This window comes from Myiozetetes cayanensis, unplaced genomic scaffold, assembly GCF_022539395.1.
Source record: "Myiozetetes cayanensis isolate MyiCay16 unplaced genomic scaffold, myiCay2020 scf5-8, whole genome shotgun sequence".
NCBI lineage: Eukaryota > Metazoa > Chordata > Aves > Passeriformes > Tyrannidae > Myiozetetes > Myiozetetes cayanensis.
Window position 1 is genome coordinate 12,677,622 of NW_026087742.1, and position 12,540 is coordinate 12,690,161.

Consider the following 12,540-nt stretch of genomic DNA (forward strand, 5'->3'; position numbering starts at 1 on the left):
AAAATAGTAAAACATGCCATAAACAAGTGTGAAAAGTGCATAACAACATAGACTTACTGATCACTGATAATTCTGGTACATGATTTTATGATAATTTGTTATGTTTAAGGTTCAGGAGCTGGAAAGGCTTCTGAAGTAGAAAACTAAAGCTGAAATATTTGGTGCAAAGCAACAGAAGTTGATTCTCAATGTTTGATGAGAAAAACCTGTTGAAGTACACTGTGAAGGCAAAAGCAAATTCACTTGGATTGTCTGTTTTATCTTCTTTTCTCTAGTGAAGTGTTAAGGTAAAAGGGATAACTCTGAATAACTCCAACAGGATGTTCTTGCTAGCAGAGACCTACACTTTCTGAAGCTCTAATTTCCTTCTCCCTTTCCTCTTGCTTTCTGTGGCATTCTGCCTTTTACACATATCCTTGTCCCTCCCATCTCCTGGGATTGTTTTCAGTTGTATGTTTCACAGAATCATGGAATGGTTTGGATTGGAAGGGACCTTAGAGATCATTTAGTTCCAACCCTTGTGCTATGGCAGAGACACCTTCCACTAGAGCAGTTTGCTCAGAGCCCCGTCGAAGTGGGCCTTGAACACTTCCTATTTGCTTGTTAGTCAATGGAAACAGACCTTCGACAGACGTATTAAAATTACCAAATGAAAAGATATGTTAAATAGCAGCCTGTGAGTTGTACTGTCTCAAATATTATTGCTAGTTTTTCTGTAGGGCAGAGGTTCTCTGGGACCTGTTATAATTTTAGTAATAACATATCAAGAACAGAATTCTTAGAACACAATTACAATTTTTGGAAATAGGAATAGATTGTACCCGTTGGGTTCTATCGCATTTCCTCTTTGAAAACTGATGGTGCTCCTGCCCATGAAGTATGCAAGAGTTCAGTAAAAAAAATTAAATATTCATAATCAAAACTCCTGCATATGGACAATTGTTTTAAAAGCACTGTCTGACATCAATCAGACAATGTATCAGAAAATACGTACACAAGTTTTATGTCTTAGGTATGTATTGTCTTATACAGGTTAGGTATAACCTCAATCATCTTAGAATCTTCTCTATAAAAATTGGAGAGCTGCTAAAAAAAGAATTTTAAAAATTTATTCTATAGAAAAAAATGCTATAGATGTCCTTATAATATTAGAAGTCTTGTGTTTAAGAAAAGTAAAGAAATACTCATAAAAGTGTTTCATATTGTGACTTGATTCCTAAGTATAATGATAAATTCCCAAATTAGAAAAGGATCCTATCCTGCACTTTAAATTTCTCCAGAAACACACAAATTATTCTATTTTTCATTAACAGCACATAATGTCTTATTTTTTCCAGTTCCCCCTGCAATTATTCTGCTACAGAAATCCTTCAATGCCACTGCAGACCGAGGAGAGGCAATAACTTTTTTCTGCAGAGCCACTGGATCACCTCCACCTGAAATCAGTTGGTACAGGTAAGTTCATTTGAGGGCTGCACGTCAGGGCACATTGTTTTTATGCCTCACGATTTTCTACCACAGTCCATTAAGCTGTGTATCCTTGATTTCTCTACTGAATTTTAGGACCATTGGCTGTCTGTTTCTATTGTAACTGCTAAAGCTAGATTAAGCATTAATAAGTGAATGAACTTGCACAAATTCAATTGCACTCAGGTTACCAGCAAGTGAAATAAACATAAAAAGTAACAAAAATACCATACTGTCATGATTTCTTCATATGTGAATGGAAACAAATAAAGCTGAAGAAATGAGTCCAATTCTCAAAAACAACACAAGAAAAATGTAATAACAACTTTTGCACATGAATGTATCAGGTAAAAACATATGCATTTGTGCAATAAATAAATGTCCAATGCAAATCAACAGTATTGGTAAAAAAGATAACATTTTTCCCATCTGTAAAAATAGATTCTAACCCTAACTCTCCATGTTAAAGAGCTTGAGAGGAACTATGACTTTAGACACCTGTGGAACAAGGGAATGTTTCATTAAATAAGCTTCAGTGTAATTTAATGTAATTTTAAAAGGGTAAAATGCTTTGAAAATGAAATTGCTTTTAAAGCTCACGTGTGGTTTTTTGATTTTATCAGTGGCATGAGCATAGTACAGCTATGTCATTTGGGAACACTTACCATATAACATTTGTAAAAATTTAAATATCTATACACTCTGTGTTCTTTCTGTTTGAACAAAGATATGCATCAGTCTTGGGATATAAAGTATCTCAACACCTCATAGCAGTGCATATTTCTATTTTAGACCTGAATAATTTGCATCTACTTATATTATTTCAGGTGAATTAAAAGGTCATTCCGTTTGCAAAATGGGTGTAGAAGGAATTTCCATTAATTCTTAATCTCCTTTGGAACCTTTGAGCAATGTTAGATTAAGGTTATCTTCCTTTGACTGATACCTTCATCTTAGTATGCCAAACACCAAATGTGAATTCAAATTTTTCTCTTGTGCAGTCTGAATCCCAGGAAATGTAAATAAATAGAATGTAAAGTTAAGGAATTCAAAATTTAGTGAAGAGGAGGAAAAAGAAATACAAAATATGTAGAGCCCAAATTAAAGAACTGATATTGAATTCAAGATACAGGTTAATATTCCTTATATTTAATGTCTCTGAAGTAATTTTTTTACAGTGTCTCTCTCACCTGAACAAAAATCTTAAAGAGTTGCCTGAAATCTGCTATCCTAAGTGGGTTTGGTATAAGACAGCCAACGTTATGGTGTATCTATTGTTAAGAAAGAATGTATACATTTCTGCAGTTTGTGGATGTCCCTGTTTACAGCTGTGGGATTTTCCCCATGTTTTATGAATATATGTTTTATGATTATATTATATATAAAGATATATATATATATAACATATAATGTAATTATATATAATATATATTATATTTCATAAAAGTTGAAGTGCTGAGTTTTCTTAACCATTCATTAAATATTTTAAAAAGATTTTATGAAACTTCACAGGCTTGTGGACTGGATAGTGAGTATTAAATGTGGAAGTTTCTGTTCTATTCCCATTTCAGGAATGAGGAATATTGGCTAATGTACCTCCCTTCCCTGTTTGTTGTTGTTGTTATTGTTTGTTTGTTTGTTTGTTTTGTTTTTGTTTGTTTTGTTTTGTTGTTTTTGTTTGGTTGGTTGTTGTTGTTGTTTTTTGGGTTTTTCCCTTTCATTCTCTTTTTATTTTGTCCTATTAGATTATAAATTCTTGTCAGTAGAAAATATTCTTGCTTTTATATTTCCTGAAAGTGAGAGGTTTTTAAAGTGGTAGGTGGAAAAGGCCCTTTATGACTGTGATAGGATATTATTATTGATATGTAAACAGGGAAAAAAGATTGAGTAGTTAAATTATTTTTCCTAGAGGAAGCAAAAGTTTCTAAATTCTATTACAGTACTACATTTCTGCATCAAATGTCTAAATTTTCTGTTCTGAACAGTTTAGGTTTCTTTTCACCAACATATTAATATATATAACAATGTAACATAGCCAGTTAAAAGAATTCAGAATCAGCTGATCTCTTTTCCTTGTCTTTGGTCTTACCTAGCAAATATGTCAAGATAAAGACCTTTGCTTTCTATAAGACTTTAGATGCTTTTATTTTAGAAATTAGACTGAACATAGAAAAACTAGATCAACATAATCTTTTTTGATTTTGAGAAAAATCTAAAAGGCATTGTCAGTGGTAGGAAAGTCTATCAAAACTGATTCATCTGATATTAGTGTGCTTGTCATCCACTGAAAACCTAACTGAATCAGTTTATCAGAATCAATGGCCAATTATTCCCTATTTCATCTTGTTTAGTTTACTTTTTGATGTTGAATGTAAGTTGATAGTAACTTCAGTTTTAAGTTTCTATTTTAATAAACAAGTGGAATTACGCCTTGAACTTGATTAAATTTTAATACTGATTTTGGAAGGATTGTAATCTTTGTTAAGGGCAAGTTATGGAAATAATTTGCAGTTTTATACCCAACTGTACCTTTTATCTTTGTGAGTTCAGTCAATTTATTTAATTTGCCTCAGGTTAACCATTTGTAAAATGGGCATATGCAATAAAGTGATTTAATGGAAGTCTGTTTTCTGAATTCTCAGAATAGCTAAGTGTAGCTAATAGCTTCAGAAAGATGAAAACTATTATCATAGGGAATAATCATACCAATTTTTGATGTGTCACTGCAAAAAATTCAAAAGTATACCAAGCTGAGAAAAATTCTGATATAAAGGGAAGAATTTGTACTCCATCCTACTGGAGTATTTTAATTATATGGTATAGAAAATACATCCATGTCTATTGAGGTGTTTCATCAAGATTAAGGACTTGTTTTATACCCAGTTCAGTGTTCTTGTGTTGCCTTTTATAATGGGCCCTCACACCAATTATTCACTCATTCTGTCTACTGAAGTCTCTTTGGCAAGGACTGCAGAATTTGTATCTATCCTAAAGGAACCTCACCTTGCTTACAATCCACTGATATTTTAGTCAATTCAAAAGTAGATCCTCTTGATGTTTCTTTTTTTTCCTTTTTAGTTTCCAATGAACTGAGTTTAGCAAGTCAGCTGCAACTAGGGCATAAATAATGTCTGTATTTTTAAAATCAGATGACAGTACTATTAAAGTCACATATGTTCCTCTGTGTTGACTGTAAGCAAGATGATGAACAAATAGTCTTAACCTTTAAACTCTATAAGATAGTAGATAATGTGTTCAAGCTTGAACTGTTTACATTGATCCTTTTCATTTCCAGGTGCTGACGATGTTTAAGATTTTGTCAATTTAAAATGAATGCATCTGAACTAATGTGTCTTTTTTTTTTCTTAAAAAATGCTTTAGTTCACTTAAAAATTAGTCATCGTGAAATACCTAGGCCAGAAGAAGAGCCAGCAAGGTTTAGTTGCTACTCTATTTAATCTATACTGAGAGATAGAGAGAGAATGGATATTTCATGGACCAAGAGAATCTAAGTCTTTTACCATTTAACTGATATCTCTACTGAAGCTGATACTGCATTAATGTAAAGATACCCTTCAGAAAAGCAAAGCTCTAATGGAATTAAATTAGCCAGGACTGAAAGATAAAGATCCTAATGTAGATGCAAGTCATGAACTGGAAATCTTTACTCAGGCGAATAGTCCTGCTGAAAACATGATGATTGTTTACAGTTATGGAGATAAATTACACTGGTAAAGTTTAGCTGGATCAATTTCCTGATCTTTACTGACAGGACTTAGAATTATCTTACAAAAGAAATAATCTGCTTTAAATGTGTAATTCATGTTTTCTTGTTATCCAATATCAGCACCAGTCTGAATCTCCCCTGTTCACTGGAGTGTCCAGAGAAATGCTCATTTCTGCTTAGAAAGTGCCATAAATACCAGTGGTGGTTGTGAAAACAGGCATCTGGAAATTTCTTCTAACCTTGAATATAGACTTTTGTCTCCTAAAAGAAATCACTGAGGAGTTTTTGGATGATGGGGATTTTTTATTTTTGTATGTTTATTGCTGTGTGGGTTGTTTTTTGTTTGTTCTGGTTTTGGTTTTGTTTTTTTTTTCTGTGAGATCACCTAATGTGGAAAATTAGGCTGTTGTTGGTCTATGAAAAAATTTCTATAATTTGCTTTTGAAAGAAAATGAACAAATATCACAATAACGTCTTGAAGTTGACAGCTAAGTGGACCAGAGTTATTTATACAAAAATGTTACTAAAATTCAAGCTATGTAGATACCAGAAGATTCCTATTAACAGATATTAATGCTCCCAAGAAATAAGCAGTATCCTCACTTTTAAAGAAAATATAATTTCAGGAATTATGAAATATATATAATTATTTTTAGATGAGAATGAAAAGAAAATAATTCTTGCTTAAATCTTGAATTAAATGTAGATGTCTAAAACTAGGTGCAATGAGCAGAATAGAATATTTGAGTAATGTATATTATTTTTATTTTAAAATAGTCTGTTTTCAATAACTGGCATTGACAGCAGGATTATCAGTGCTTATGAAAATGAAGCAATTTTTAGATAGGTGTTTATGAGAAGGGGCTGTTGATGAACAAACAGAAATAAGATCAAAGAAATCTTTTACAAACTGAGCAGAATCAGAAAAATATTTTAAAAGTTAAAATTGCAGTCTTGAAAAAGAAGCTGTGTGTGCATGCCAAGGTGCTCAAACGGAACGGTCAAGCCTCGCTCAGCCCTCAGAATTGTTCACAGATTTTATTATTTCTGTACCATCTGGTCAGAACTCATTCTAACATCTGGAGACATGCCTGCTTACTAACTTGTGGCTGGCCAACAACAACTGAGAGGAAACAAATTGGAAGGGTGCTTGATGTGCCAATAGGCTCTACGTGTATGTAATTTAAATTTTTTAGAAGTTCCTAAGTTGTTAGTACTGTGAAATGCAGCAGTTACACTTATAAAATATGTTTTTAAATGTTTCTCACATACAAATGTGTATTTAACCAAATGTCCTTCTGTCCTTCCTTGAGTGTAAGCCATATGTTAGAGTTCTATTCACAGCCATTTTTGTATCATTAGGTCAATATTGAACAATTAAGAAGAAAGATATTGTAGTATTTTTAATATATATTTATTTTATAACCTGGCAATGACATTGTGCAGCTGGGGTCTTGAACATTAAGATGCAGTTCAGAATGTGTTGCTTGTGTTTAGAATGTACACATTCTTATGGTAAAACACTGTGATCCTGAATACCAATTTTTGCCATCCTAAAATCAACTCCCTTCTCTATATTTTGCCAATTGATGCATTTTTAAGACCAAATCTCTTCTCTCAAATGTTATTTTCAGCATATTGATGCTTTCATAGCCCATCATTTCAGAGTTTGGAACCTACTGGTTGAGTTACACATTATTCTTTTTTTTTTTTTTTTTTTTAGGAATGGTAAACTTATTGAAGCAAATGAAAAATATGTGCTGAGAGGAAGCAACACAGAACTAACAATAAGAGATATAAAAAATATCGATGCGGGTCCTTATATCTGTAATGCTAAAAACAAAGCAGGAAACGACAAAAAACAGACATTCCTTCAAGTTTTTGGTAAGTACTGCATAGTATGTTCCATCCTACCATTTAAAATGTAAACAGTAGGGAAATGAGGTGATAAGTCACAATTTTCAGTGGAACAGTATTCCTTCAAGGTGCCTACTGATGCAGCAAACCACCCCCTGTATAACTTTACAGCTTCTTTCCTCCCTGCTGGCTACTTTAACCTTTACACCTGAGTTTAATTTTGAAAGGCTATCTTCAGCATTTGCTTTTCTGCTATTCAGATACAATACCATGGAGTGTTAAATTGTTAATTCACTCTGGTTTTCCTTTAGAAGTTGTCTGCTTGCATGAAAACCAAGAAGAGAAAGAGGGAGGAAATTCTGAAAGAGGAAAACTGGCTTAAAAAGAAAACACCACACAGAGATGTTCCTGATTTTTTAATTTGTGGGTTTTTTCTTGACTTTTAAGTGGATAATTGAAAATGTAGTCACGAAAATATTGTCTGATCTGAGTTTCAGAGGATAAAAGTAATAACATCAAAACTCTTATTTCTCTTTCTATACTCCACCGCCCAATCTGTGTTAATGATTCTCTCCCTCACATAGAACTGATAATTTATTTGAAGTTTTGTTTAGCTATAACCTGGTGAGAGTAGGCATCTGTGAGAATGTAGAAAACATCCCTCAGAATCACTGTGCAGGAAAAAAGCTGTAGCTCACTTATGAAAAACTTACAAAAAATGAATTGTTTTGGAGTTTTTTTACATTAATTATAACTAGTAGAAGAGAGAAAGACCACTTATATTTGAAGAGTTAAAGGTTGTACTTAGAACCATGGGAAATCAACTTTCCAGTTCAAAAAAGAAATAAAAAATTAATAATTCAATGATAAATATTAAGTCCCAGTTAAAACTAATAGTAATTTATACGAGGTGAAACAGTTCTAACAGGAGCAGCTAATCTGGTCACTTGCATTGGAAGATGTTAGCTGTTGGATTGCATAATATTGTCATTTGGGATCTGGGAGCCTGAGCCTGAAGCCACAGTGTCAGGTGAACATAGATTGGCTGTGTCCATGTCCATCCCACTGCTTTTCCTATCTGAGAAACTCTTCACAGCCCTTCACACTGTGCTGTCTCCAGAGCTCTGTACTCCAGGTGGGTTGCCCAACCGCTGGGCTATTGTTGTTCTTGAAAGTTGTTGTTCTTGAGGTACTTGAAAGTTATTCTCAATTATTTTTCAAAGGAAAGAAGATGAAATAAAATCTTTAATCTCATCCTAGCCTTGAGAAATAACAGCATCTTGAAGATTTTTGTGGAAAATCAAGACATTTAGTTCCTTCGTATTTCCAAACTTATAAAAAAATCAAAAAAAAAAAAATGGAAGGAATAGAAATTACTTACTAGGTTTGATATGGCTTTAGGGAAGTTTCAGCCAGAAACAATTTTGTGTGTTATTCAAGTCATTTTAATTATGGTTTAAATGTGCTTAGTTTTTGCCTAGAGCAAGGAAATTTTTCAATACAAGGGTTAGGGAGAAGGAAACACCACAGTAAGAGTGAGTATTTCCTGTATATATTCTCTCATCTTTTAGCAACTAATTTACTGGAGACTCCCTGGAAAGCTTAATCCAGGTGTTTTAATAGACACTACTAGTTGGTTTAATCCATTTTAAACCTACACATCCTTTTTGCTTCCATGACATCATAAACTCATAAATTACTTATATCATTTCTTGCTGGTCTGAAAAGTAATTTCTTATGTGTAAGTGTGGAGCCTCTTCATCTCTTTGGCTGATAATTATCATTTTAAGATAGAAAGTGAATAATAATTCCATAGGTTCTTTGGATCAAATGTAGTTTTCCCTCTTACTAGTTCATCTATTTTTGAGCTATGACTTTTCAGTCAATTTAGCTTCTCTTTCTGTGGAAACCATTGTGTATCTCTGAACAGTGTGTTCCTGTACCTTTCTGGTTATAATTCCATGTGGCAAGGCAGGAATGGCACACAGGATTTGTGTTGTGAGGGGAACTGATCTTGGTGCCCTCTCACATTTGGTTTGTCTCTCTGGCTCTCCCCAGGTACCAAACCAGTGTTTCCACAGAACTGTTTGCTGTGGCTCCCACATCTCTTTCCTGAGTAGTTAATTTAGAGGTTAGTTTAGCAAATTTTGAGCACACCATCAAGTATCTATATTTAGTTACTTTTCCTGTGTGCTTTACTATTGAATATGTTCAATTTAAATTTGAATAACCTGTATGCTGGTAGTTAGTCCTTGTGTCATGATTTAACCCAGCAGGCAATTAAGCACCACACAGCAGCTCACTCACTTCTCCTTGCCTGCACTGGGATCATGGATAATGTCGGAAGGAAAAAAAAAAAAAAAAAAAAATTCATGGGTTGAGATAAAGACAGTTTAAGAAGACCGAAGTGGAATAATAACAACAATAATAATAATAGAATTCAAATATATTAAAAAAATTGATGCTCAGCAACAACTAAACCATCAGTGTGTTACCAGCGTTATTCTCATCCTGAATCCAAAACCAGGTGAGCTACTAGGAAGAAAATTAACTCTATTTCAGCTGACAGCAGGACACCTTAGGGAATAGTATGATCAATTAAGCCTCTTACTTTATTTGTAATCTCTACAACTCAGTGTAATTTTTGTCTAATATTGCCTCTGCAAAATTCACCTCTATTTAACTGTGAAAATGTGGAGCACAGTTTTAATTTCTGCTACAACAAACTTACTTTTTCTTTTTTGTGTTTCACACAGGTAGAACTCCCAGTCACATATACAGCCAACAACTTATTATGCTTTTTTTCCCATTAAATGTGTTAAAACAACCTGTGCGCTCTGAAAATGGCAAGGCAGATGGGTGGTTATTATAACTAAACAGTACACAAACAGCTAGTTTGTGTTAAAATGGCCTATTAAATTACATTTCTCTTTCCCACTTCATTAGCTTACTTGTCTCAAAAACCTACTATCTTGAATTCTAATTTACAATGCCAACTCCTTGGGGCAACAACTACTGTTTCTACAACAACAGGGCTCTAGCAGGGTTGAAACTTGTTCACACATTTCTACATTCCTTCTTCCCTTTTTTTTTCTACTTCCTTATTTGTTTGGAACACCTCTATTTTTTAAAATAAAAATGACCTAATCTATAAAGGCAGTGATGACAGTTTTCTCAAAAGACAAGTCTTAAATCCCTTTGAGTGTGAAGTAGTAATGGCATTTTAACCTGTTTCAATTACACAGTCTAAAGATAAAGACTCGGGTTTATCGTTCACTAAATCAAGTCAACATTTCCTACAGGCATGTGTTTGAATCCTTATTATGTCAGGAATAAAGTTCCAGGAATCTCTTTATTAGGTATTTCCATGTTGGTCCCTAGCTGGTTTACTAAATTCAGTTTCCAGGAGGATGGAGCTGCAGTTTTGTTGATTCAAATACGGCTGTGCAGGAAGAGAGCAGAAAAGCATGATTCCTCCTCTGATATCTTCATCAGGAGATCCTATCAGGCAGTGATACAGACATACTAAGAGTCTCACCAGTAAATCCATGTTTGTGTCAATTACAAGCTGATTAAGGCAGTTTCTTCTGATGAGATTTAATCAGGACTTTCCCAAACTTTATATATGTGGCACTTCCAAAGTCTCATGAAATTTTTTTGTCAAAGATATGGGTAGAACTCTGTGAATGCAATAAATTGTGTACCTTTTCCAAGAATGGGTTGTCAGCAAACAATGACAAATCTAAAACTTCAGGTAGTTATCCATGTTCTTCATCAGGTTTTTGGAGAGGCTTTAGTTGCACAACTGTGAGACAAATAAAAGAGATTGAGGACAGAATCTCAAAAAACCTTGTTTATTGAGGAAGTGTTGGAGAACTTAACACCAACCTTCTCTGTGCAGAGAGCAAACTTTCCAATCATTAAATTTTATTTCTTTATTTTGCAGATGATTCTTTTATATTTATAAAATGCATGTCTTGTAATAAGCAGTTCCTTACCTTCTAAATAAAATTATTTTAATGAAGTTTAAGCAAAAGCCCTTTCTATATTCAACCATTTTTTATTTCATCCGAGTGATCTAGGTTACAAATTTTTAAATTACATCAGTACAAAACTAGTTCAATATTTTTGACTGAAGAAACCAGCAAAGGCCTGGAGGCTTCCTGAATATGCATTCCAAGACTCTACATTTTTATATCCTTCATATTTGCTAAAGTACAACAAGCAAATACCAATTCAGTTTGAGAATGACCTTATCAATTTAGAAAGAACAGTTAAAGAATTGGAGGCGGAAGGGAGGATGAAACAACTGTTTCAGTATTTCTGTCAATACTAGTTTTGTAAATTTCAAAGAAATATTGTTATTTACATGTACACAAATGTATTTTAACATTTTTCCATGTCCAAAATGTCATTGAAAGGTATTCAAACAGTTTAAAAACTTCTAGTCAATAGTGAGTTATGACTTGTGACCTACAAAAATGAAGCAATTAAATAATATTCCCCCATATGAGCTCTCTTCTTCTTCCAACTAATAACTGTCAGCTAGATATATTTGATGATTAATCAGTGCTTATTCCTTTAAATGTCAGCTACTCTTGTCTAAAATGTCAAGCTAAAACTTTTTGTCTTGTAGTGATTCATTGGAAGAAGGTCTTAAAGAAATTAAGAATATGTCTAAGGTTAAAAATTAAACAGTATTATTTATATGCTTTGGAACATGCATCATCTTGAGCAGACTATATTGTTTGTCACATTGTCCAGATGGGGAACTCTTCTTGTTCTGATGGATATAATGTCATTATAAACTCTGAAAATTTCTGACATAAAGTACTATGTGTGATGCTTTTTTTTTTTTTTTTAATGATATATCTGCCATAGCTCTTTCCTTTTTTCCAAGGATGATATTATATCAAGGGAATGAAAGGATAGAACAGATTATATTGTAGCCAGGTGATATGGCTGCAGGAATACAGTGTCTGAGTGCCAAGGTCAAATATTTCATAGGCATTTGGATGATCCTGAAAGTGAGAGTAATAATTGAAGTTATTTTGAAGTTTAACATAATTGTCTTGTCTCAAATCCTTTTTTTTTGTTTTTAGTTCTTTCCACTGACATCCTTTGTTGAATCACAGAGGAGAGTTTCATATTTTCTCAGCCAAATTGATATCCTGCTGCTGCATCCAATAAATCTGGATCTAGTTGACATTTCAAGAACCCCTGATCGCTTGGGTATTTTCTTTCTGCACATGATGTCACTCACCATAGTTACATATTAACAAAGCAGGATATTAGTTCAGTCTTTTCTTAGATAAAATGCTACTTGTTAATCTCTGTGCAGTAAACATACAGTAGTTTATTCATAACAGTCAAGGGTGAACAGAGTGTAGACAAGCAACAGGAGGAATGTGCAGAAAACAGATAAGGAGTGAGACAAGAATGGTGTGGTGGAAATGGATAAAAGAGAGGTGGGTGATGTATCTAGAGAC

At 33.4% G+C, this 12,540-nt stretch overlaps 1 protein-coding gene across 2 annotated transcripts in view; it reads left to right on the forward strand.

Annotated features, from left to right (window-relative positions):
- The window catches only part of NCAM2 (neural cell adhesion molecule 2), a 270,726-nt gene that overhangs the window by 147,779 nt on the left and 110,407 nt on the right, over window positions 1–12,540 (forward strand). For both annotated transcript variants that reach the window (XM_050331536.1, XM_050331537.1), the window contains exons 6-7: window positions 1,338–1,455; window positions 6,918–7,078. In XM_050331536.1, coding sequence (XP_050187493.1) covers window positions 1,338–1,455; window positions 6,918–7,078 — 279 coding nt within the window. The remainder of the gene's footprint in view (window positions 1–1,337; window positions 1,456–6,917; window positions 7,079–12,540) is intronic.